Genomic DNA, 10,079 nt, shown 5'->3' on the forward strand with positions numbered 1-10,079 from the left:
CAATTCATTTCAAATTTTTAAATTGTCACACGTTCTGTAGGAAACAAAAAGACATTTGAAATGAACTGTATTCTGTTGTAAATATTGTAGTTGTAACTAGGAAACAAAGTCCTCTCACTAACACTATTCTGATTTTGAGGAGTATTCGAGTATTCTTTTACTTTCAGGTAAGATCAAGAAATCTTTCATCCTTTTAATTCGTTTCGCGCAATGACTTTTGGTAGCGTACTTCTGATGAAAGTGTCGATGGTAGAAATTGTTTACGCTTTTCAGATGTTTGCCAGTGTGGAATCCATGTAGCTTACGCAAGTTTCGCATTGATTCCAGCCTGATGTTTGTCTTTCTGATTAATGTCACGATAGCTGTAAGTTATGTGGGCAGATGTCAAGGAGGTGGCTCAGCCCTCTTTACCTGTAAACTTTTACCCTTTTAACAATATAAACGTTTGGATCTGTATCTTGGGTTAAGTGGCGATCATAAAATTTAATTCCCTCATTGTTAAGACATCCAGTCCAATCATTTCCTTGTTTGAAGCTCAAGTCCTGTTTTGCAAAATTGAGTGGTATTTGAAATGTTTTTGGAGACCCAGGGTTGGAGTAGCCGGGTAAATGCACAATTCTCTGTTCAGGGCAATTTTTATTTTCCAAAAATGCCAAATATTTGCCAAAAATGGATCACAGAATCTGAATCTTCATGTTCAAATTAGTCTGTGCCAAAAATTTATATTTAATTGTTTTATATTTGAAAAAGAAATTCTAAAGAATGCATTCAAACTCACAATGAAAATTTTTCAAAAATATTGAGGCTTGACAAAATTCATAGTTTTCTTCAAAAATACTAAGTGTAATGGTGGCCCTACGAATAGCCTATGAAAGCAATGCAAATTTTGGATTTATTACATGACACAGCCAAATTTTTCAGTTTCTGGGTCATCAATATCAGGGTACAAAAACCTATGATATCATCCCAGGCAATTAATTAGGGCTGATACGTTTTCCTGGAAAAACTTTGACTATATATGCCTTATAACTCAGTAAACACACTCTGCATTCAGTGCACGTGACTGAAATGACAGTGCACCTGTAAAATCTCACTGAGAACTGCCATAATCTGCAGACTGGCTTGTAGCATATTAGCATATTAGCACTTTGAAAAAAACTATGCTCTTTACAAGAGGTTTTTTTAATTCCTTCACAGTCATGGAGGATGAAGCAAGTGTTCAAGAAAATGCGATAGAGATGAGGTCTGCAGGTGAAGAAGAGATAATCAAAATTAATGCTATTGACGAAGTTCTGCCATATGTGGGGGAATTTGGCAAATACCAAATCACATTGATTTTCATGCTTGCTTTGATGATCCTCACTGCTGGCTTTCCAGTTCTTATTATGTATTTTGCTGGACAGAATCCCCCTTGGCAATGTGTCTATAACAGTACAGTTTGCAATTTGAATGGTACATTCAAAAGCGGAGATAAAAATTATAATCATAGATGTTCAATTCCCAGAGCAGAATGGCAATTTACAAAACCAAAGGACTACTCAATTGTAACACAGGTACTAGCACTTTACTTAAGTCCTAATTTGGTTTATTTTATAGTTAAATAAAAATAAACATTTACTCTACTTTGACTGTGCTCCGTGTCATTTTATTCATTTCACTTCTTAATTATTAATCATGCCTACAATTATAAACATTGAAATCAAAATGTGTACCCTGTACAACAAAGTATTTCTTCAGCACAAACAATTTCTAGCCAGTTAAACTATGTTCTGCTTTGATTTGCTTTGCTCTGATCTGCTTTGCCCTGGCCTGCTCTGCTCATATCTGCTATGCTTTTGTCTGCTCTAATCTGCTCTGATCTTATGTGATTTAATGTTATGTTTTTATGTTGTGTCCTGCTTTGTGTACAAGTTTTAAATTCTTTGTGTTGACTTCTAGTCTTAATCTAATATTCTTTAAATTCTTGCTATACTGAATGAAGCATAAATGAAAATGAAGGAAAATTTTTTTTGTAGAAGTCTTAAATTCAAGTCAGTTTGAATGGCTCTATCATTGTCGTTCTTTTATAGCTTTCAGATTTTGAGCATATGAAAAAGATATGTTGTTTCATTAATTTGAATCACTCTTCTTTGTTTCAGTTTGATATTTATTGTGATACTGAGCATCTTATTTATCTAAGCACCTCACTTCTGTTTGTTGGATGGGGAATTGGGTCATTTATCTTTGGCTGGCTTGCAGACAAGTAAGTATACAGCATACATAGCATAACATTTCATGAATCTTGCACAGAAATAATGGAAAGGACAACCAAAAAACAGCTTCTATTTCTGCAATTGTGCAAAACTGATATAATTATTCTTCTTGGTGTAGCCCTTCTGTTTTTTCTTTTATTTTTAACAATTTAATTTCGTCATTTGGAATTCTGTTCTAAACATTTCTGTATAACTACCTAGATAGACTAAGAGACGGCAGGTTACAAATGTGTGCTTAGGCCCCAATCTGAGCTGTGTCAATCAGACTTTATGCTTTTGACTTCAGATTATTTTCAATATGTAGAGTCTTTCTAAACTGAACACCTTCTTTTTACACAACAGCTGTTTTACATTTTGACATATAAATGGAATTTTAAACTGCTAGGTTGAGTTAAGGTCAAGATCCAACAATCATCTGAAAAATGTTTGTCAATATATAATTTTACAATCTTGAGTTTCCTAGTAATTGCTGCCCAATGGACAGATTCATGTGTTGTTGTTTAAGATCTGGAAGAGCAAGATGGCTGTTTTCAATTTGATTTTTTCTTCTGTTTTGGGAGGGAGATAGGAGCGCCTACTTTTTGGTTGGACAAAAAAAGGCTGAGGCCTTCCTGGGAATAAATTAGCACAAAAGTGGCATTGCGCACTCCTAGACTGTGGTGGGAGTGTAATAGAGTGTTTTTGATGTTTTGCCCGATTTCTACAAATGTTCAGATGGAGCCATAAAACCTCCTCTCTCAACTCATGTCATCAGTTCCCTCACAACTTTAACAAAAAAATATATAAGTGGTTTTAACTAAAGCGAGGTAAGCCGGAAGAAATATTGAAAGTAGTGTGTGTCAGGTTTTTAGCTTTCATTTATTTTTACCAGAAAGATGTGTCCGGTAGTTGATGATGTCATGGTATTAATAATGTCTTTAAAAGTGTTTTAATTAAAAAATCGGAAACTTATCAAGGTGTATTTTAAGTTGAACTAGGGTCTCTTTGACCCCGATAGCCTTTGGTAGCTGGCAGAAAGATCGGAGTTTGTGGTGGGTACGCCTCCCGCTGGGCAGTTATAAGAGTGTTGAAAAAACTTTTCCAATACTTTGCCTTTGGCATGAAAAAGCCAAAAAGAAAACATTCCGTCTCTAATCAGAAGGTAAAAGGATGCACACTGCCTCAATGCAGAGAGAAGATAGTGAAGAACTTTGCAGCCCTCAATTTAACAGTGCTTCCACTTGAAAGGAGTTATCCTTTTTTTGGGAATTTTGGCCGATTGGAAGGAAAAGGGAAGGAATTACAAATTGGAAGGAATAAAGAAAAATTCTCTAAGGATTTGGGATGACATTTCTGAAATTAGAAAATTGTGTTGCCAGTCAGTAAGCATGCCAATCACGTTGGACGTGCTTCAAGGTTTATGCAAACTGTGGCTAGTAAACTGATTTGGCAGATTCAATGTTATAACAGTACACAAAGCTGTTTTTACAACTTCTAATTTGGATTGCATAATGTTAGAATTGGATTCGCCAATTCTAAACTCATCAGAAGTTGCGAAAAGTTTCGAAACTCAACAAGGTAAAGTTTCGAAACTAAACAAGGAAAAGTATGAAACTAGACGAAAGAAAATAAGTTAATGAAGCCCGTTTGTTCAAGGCAACGCCAGGAACAATTTTGAGCAAGTTGAAAGTGAAAATAACGAGTGAAGGCGATTAATCCATATAAATCTAGCAATAGAGAAATCGAAAAAATTTTCGTCCATTTTGGAAGGAGTTTTAAGCAAACACATATTTTCGGGTAACTGATCGAATAAAAAGTGAAAGTACTGCATATTTAACCCGATTAAAAGCCATTCTGTCATCTTATTAGTTTCCTGCGCTTTGGTAAAACACAAACGAATGATTATAAAATAGGCATGCGGTAAAAAGCACTTCCCAGTGTGTACCAACGCGTGCAAGTGCCACCGCACGCCTTTCCCAGGAAGGCCTGGCTTTTATTCTAAACAATACACAGATTGATAGCAAACAAAAAAAATTTAATTGACTTATTAATCTGACAGTAGTTTTATATTATTTTAGTTACTTTGGTTGACTAAACTTTGAAACTAAAAAACATTTTTGCAAAATAGTTTCCAACTTGTTTTAGTTTGCTCCTAGTAGAATCTGTTTTATTCAGAGTAGAATCTGTATTAAGAAATTAACCAGCCCCGGGCCTTGTCAGCCCTTCTGTTTTACTTCCTCTTCTGATTCTTTTTGCCTTTCTTTTATCATCCATAAGTCATTCTTCGCATTTTGTCTTAAAACTTATGATTTTTGTCACTTCTTTCCGCTTCTTTCTGTCCACAGCCATCTTTCTTTCATATGTCCCTCTGTTCCTGTTTTTTTGTAACACATTTTGTTAACATATCTCCCATTTTTAGGTATGGTCGTTCCAAAGTCTTAAGAGTCTCTGTATTTGGAATCATACTGGTCAGCTTTTTAAGTGCCTTTGCACCAAATTACCCCGTGTTTGCTGTCTGTCGTTTGGCTATAGGGATATTCAAACCTGGCACAGTTATTGGAGCATATGTTGTTGCTGGTGAGCTTGTTGGTCCAAAGTATCGGCCATTAGCTGGTACTACGATGTGGATGCTTTTTGCTGTATCACTGGTCTTAACTGGCGTAAAGGCATATTTCATACGTAAATGGAAAACTTTGATCATTGCCTGCTCCGCTCCGTACATCTTCGTCTGCCTGTTTTACTTGTAAGTTTTAAGACTTAACTTATAATGCTTTCAAACTAAAATCTTCAAAATTATGGTAAATTTAATTGATTTTACAAAGTAGAGTAAATACAGATAATGTTGGCTACTTTATATGTTCATGTTTTCATTGCATTTGTCACAAGGAAATTTGTTGGATTTTGCAGCTATATCCCAGAATCGATGCGCTGGCTTCGTTGCCAGGGACGGCATGCAGAAGTCATTGAAATTCTCAAGAAAGCGGCAAGGGTAAACGGAAAAACGCTGCCGGCCAAGCTGGAGCTTGAAGCGGTGCCGAAAGCCGATCTTGCCCAGAAAAAGCTTGGAATTCTTGATTTATTTAGGCCCTTGAAGATGTTTCAATTTTCTGCTGTTCAAGGCTTTGCATGGTAGGTAGTCTTCGTAGTGTTATTATTTCCATTCGACTTTCTATGTAGTCAAAACTAGAACTCCCACTAAAAGTTTCCATTCTCGCTGCGCTTAAAATCACCAGTGCAGAGTTCGCCCGAAAAAAGCTACTGCAAAACAGGAGCTTCCAAGTGGAGGCAATGACCTCTTTTATGACTTTCTAAATAGCGATTTAAGATTTGTTGGTGTTTTGGAAAAACATCAAGCGAATTTCTACACCTGTTTATTAAATGTTTCATATTGGTCTCCCTCTAGAGTTTCCCTATTCTCTGTTTTATTCAATGTAAGTGTGCTGTCGTAAAAATGTAAAAATGTACCTTGAAAATATAAAAGTGTACCGTTCAAATAGAATGTGGTTTGACTGTTCTAGGAAACAGCAAGGAAACACTTCAAAAATACCACCTCAAAAGTTACCTCGTTGCACGTCGGCCATGTGCTTCAAGTTCCTGCCAAACTGCGAATATACTGTTTAATGTATTCACATTTTACATCATATTCAGTTCAATTATTAATTTGAATCTTTCTTTCGTTAGGTTTTCCAGTGCTGCAGTTTACTATGGTGTTTCATTGGGAGTTAGTGACCTTAGTGGCGAAATGTATCGTGACTTTATCTTGGCGATGTTGATTGAGATCCCTGCTCTCATATTATCAATTTTTCTTATGAACAGGTAATAAATTCCTCTGTATTATGCATCTACATTCCCAGCCTAAAGTCTTGGAACATTCTTATCAGCTTTCCTACTCAAATTTTCCCCTCCCCCTATACAATGTTGGATTCCAACTAGAAAGTGACAAAAATGAGGGTGGGTACTGAGAAAGTGTATCAGATGTTTAATAAAATGTTCATCTTCTTTCCAAGATTTTTAAAAGGGAGGGGGCTTGGGGATCGATCCACTTGAAATAGGAAAATGAAGGGAAAAAATATAAATTATTTACAATTGCAATCTCGGTGCTCCAACTACTTTTGGAGGTCATTGTAGTTTGATTTTTCTAACTAATCCGTAACTTTTATTTTACGTATAAGTTTAGCGCAAAATGGGTGTTTATTAGAAGGTATTTTGTGTAAAAGAAATTAAGAAAATGATATCAGTTTGAAGAAATCATGGTTTACGCGATAAACATTTGAATTGTCATTATCTGACTTCACATGTTATAGATATGAAACTTTATCAAGTTCGCAGGTTATTCAAAACACGAATTGCGGTATCTTTAAGTGAGTTTATGATTCCTCACCATTGCAAAATGCCCTTCTGCAGAATTGGAACTTGAGAGAAACTTATATGTAATGATTGTAATTATTTATCCTGTCTTCATTTGCTCCAGCTGCTTCCTCGATTTTTTACTCTGCCTCAATAAAACTGCACATGGCCTAGCTTACATGTTGCCATCGTGTCTCTTTTTTCTTTAAAAGGAGTTGTTATTTACTTAGATGCTTTTGTTTTGGGTAGCGGAGGAAGACAGTTACTGTGCAAAAATAATGGGTCATACAACACGATTTTTGCATGAACACAGCTTACAGGTCTCACAATAGTTTGTTGCAGATTTTTGGCTTACCTTTTCGCACACAGTGAGAGGAGTCACCAGTTGTCAGTAACCGCCACTGAACCGGGACACGAGTAGATGAACATTGCTTCTCACTGTCGCAAATTCTTCAGGTTCTAGAGAGATGAAAATAAACAAATCAAAAGGAATCACTGGGCACTATAAGAAGTACCACTTCAATGTTTGTATACACATGCCTTTTATCGACTGGCAGCGATAAACTAAAATTTATAACGAGTTTGATTAAAACATCTATATCATTGAAGCCCTTTGTTTTGTTTAAACAGAAACCGTGATTTTTTTCTTAGAGCGGGAAGAAAGAAATCGGTGATCGTTACGTTGGCACTGGCGGGTGTATTCTGTTGCATTGTTGGAGGAATGCTGAGTACGGATAACAAACAAACAAGTGAGATGCTTTGGGGTTTATTTGATTATTGTTGCTCTTATTCTACTCTTATTCTTGATTATCACTTGTCCACGTCTTGCTTACAATACCGGCTTGATAATAAACTAACAACTGCTTCAAAACATTGTGTGACAGCATTAACTGGAGGAGAAGAATGAAAACATTTCTTGACTCTGCTGATGACGATATTTCCTTTAAGAATATTGATAGCATTCTGGGAAAGAGTTACATTTAACCCCATTAATTAGGGGGAAAACTTAGGTTTATCCAGATTTAGCACTATAGCGTTTTCTAGTGGCTTTTGGGTCCAGTTTATTACTTTTTATAATGCAAACACTCTTTTATATTCCGGGTTTTGCCTCTTCTTCTAGAATGGAAGGCCTTAACAATAATCGCGGGTTTGTCTGGCAAGTTTTGCATTACTTGCTCCTTCAATTCTCTTTATATGTGGTCTCTGGAATTGTATCCCACGTGCATCCGGTAAGTGTGTTTTTCGAACCTTCTGATACCCTGTCTTTGCATGTAACTTCTTCTCTTCTTAACTTCTTAAACTTCTCTTCTTGTTTCAACACCAAAAGCAGCCTTACGATATTTCAGATCATCAGAAGTTCTTACAAAGACAGATTTCTTGTAAGCTTTTCTATTTCAGCCATCAGTCCTGTCTAGTTGTAACGATGACTGTACTTTTATTCGATTGCAAGGACTGAAGTAGATATACGGACCTAATTATAGTCCAAACCCAAAACTGAATGCTCAATTTTTGTAAACCACTGATTATCCGTTTTGAATAAATAAAAAAAACTGCCGGTTTTCTCCCAAAAATACGGGGCACTATAATTTTGACACGTTAATTGGAATCATGGGACTCCGTTGTCAGCTCCATCCGAAAAAAATATTGATCTTATTTTTTGGTAGCTACTCTGCCGAAATTTGATCAAATTCATCAGAGACAAGCAATAATTTCAATGTATGCAAGTTTCTAACTTAAATGTGTTATATTGATATTACAACACACTAAGTGTGTCATCGACATATCAAAGTTATGTTTTGTTTTAGGGGTGAAGGCATGGGCTTTCTACAGATTACAAGTCGTGTTGGTTCGGCACTTGCTCCCTGGATCGCAAAATGGTTGAGAGTCTTTCACGTCACGATACCGTTTTCTCTGATGGGTGCACTGTCTCTTTTAAGCTCCGTTTTGCTTCTTGTTTTGGCCGAAACCAAGGGTCGCGAGACATTGGAAACCGTCAACCAGCTATTCAAGCTTGATAGAAAAAAGAATGGAGATAATTTAATTCTAGAAAATGGCACAAGGTCTACCTCTCCAGATGCATGACTTTATCAGTACGTTTTTTGGTGCTGTTTTATATTATTTTTGCATAAAGCTGCCCAAACCAATTTCTGTATCTTTTGCCCTGGAACTAAGAAATTTTTGAAGATGGGATCTTGCATGCTGTGCACCAAGTTTTATATTCTCTGTGCTTCTTGTCTATAGCGCAAAAATTTAGACTGAGCCAACTTAATTTCTGCCTGGTCGTACATTCTCCTCTATTGTCTTGACATTTTCTACCAACATCTATTGACTTTGCTCAAACATTGGGGATATATGTCTGGATTTGGTCTTTTTTTGCAAGGAAAATAGGGTTTGCCGTTGAGTTCCAAGAGCCTCCTCCAGGAGACAATAGGCTTAACCCAGTCCAGTGAATCAATATATTATGTGCAGATAAGCCCTGTAAAATGAAGAGCCCATTACATATTTATGCATTTAGCATGGCATGGAATTTTCGGTCTCGTATGTCACAAAAACAGAGAATTGTGACCTCTATATTTTCTCATAATGGAACATCCCAGCCAATTTGCACCCAAGCATACCCTTCCTGTGCTTGTATAGCTTAATTTTGCACGAGATGTAACCTTTGATAATTTTTATGTGTCGACTTGTCCAACAAAATATCGACTTGGTTAATATGATTTTAGATCCGAAGAACTTCTTTTAAACAAAAATTGCAAGAGTTTTTGTATAACTGTATTTATAAGTAATTTCATATGAACGATAATATGTTTGTAATTTGACAACTTTTTTTCTCTTCGTTGTTTAATTTCTGTCTTCTGTGATTTAACGTCAATCAAAGAAAGAACTTCGTAATAAACCCGTAATTCGGGAGATCGTATAGGGTAATTTGATCGGCAACCGTTCCTGAAGAATAAGCGTCATGGCAGCTAAGTTGAGTTAAATTTGTATTTTTAACACTACTGAGCTGTTTAATGGCAGCCAATCATGCTTAAAGGCGAAGTACGAAATTAAATTATAGCAACATCTGATTACATTTGAAGTGCACATTTCTTCACTACAATCGAAAAAATCCGAACCCTACAAAATCGTTCCCTTGAAAGCAGAGATAGATATGCAATTTATCTCCCATTTTTCCCGGTGAAATAACCTTTCCCATGTTCTATTCATCCTCTTTGCCCGTTTATCCTTTTCTCCTTTTCCCTTTTTGTTTTTTATTTAGACTGGATTTGCTTGCTTAGAAAATGGTGTTACTGCTACAGTTGTAAGTGTGATTTAACTTCATAAAACTAAAAATTGTTAATAAATTTTAGGTACTAAAATAGGGTCAAATTTAAGAAACTTTTCCTACCGTACCTCCATCTAAATTTCTTGCAAACGTATAACTCATGCTCTGAACAACTGCAAATAAGATTGTTGTCATTTTTGACAGCTTTTTATTTCCCTAGCCACGTTTGACATGAC

General features: G+C 36.0%; 1 protein-coding gene across 1 annotated transcript; it reads left to right on the top strand.

The window, feature by feature from the left end:
* Window positions 1-21: 21 nt before the first annotated feature.
* On the top strand, window positions 22-9,392 carry LOC135690993 (organic cation transporter protein). The gene is made up of 9 exons (XM_065208703.2): window positions 22-167; window positions 1,198-1,553; window positions 2,139-2,242; window positions 4,651-4,974; window positions 5,139-5,360; window positions 5,913-6,047; window positions 7,230-7,327; window positions 7,699-7,807; window positions 8,384-9,392. The coding sequence occupies exons 2-9, from the start codon at window positions 1,200-1,202 to the stop codon at window positions 8,658-8,660; spliced, it is 1,623 nt and encodes a 540-aa protein (XP_065064775.2). The 5' UTR covers window positions 22-167; window positions 1,198-1,199; the 3' UTR covers window positions 8,661-9,392.
* The last annotated feature ends 687 nt before the right edge of the window (window positions 9,393-10,079 follow it).

This window comes from Rhopilema esculentum, chromosome 4 (assembly GCF_057945365.1).
Source record: "Rhopilema esculentum isolate cy_ngs chromosome 4, ASM5794536v1, whole genome shotgun sequence".
In the NCBI taxonomy this organism is placed as follows: domain Eukaryota; kingdom Metazoa; phylum Cnidaria; class Scyphozoa; order Rhizostomeae; family Rhizostomatidae; genus Rhopilema; species Rhopilema esculentum.

Coding starts and splice junctions, on each gene's coding strand:
- LOC135690993 (XM_065208703.2), top strand. CDS start 1,200: ATGGAGGATGAAGCAAGTGTTCAAGAAAATGCGATAGAGATGAGGTCT. Junction 2,243..4,650: donor TTTGGCTGGCTTGCAGACAA/GTAAGTATACAG, acceptor TCCCATTTTTAG/GTATGGTCGTTCCAAAGTCT. Junction 7,328..7,698: donor TACGGATAACAAACAAACAA/GTGAGATGCTTT, acceptor CTCTTCTTCTAG/AATGGAAGGCCTTAACAATA.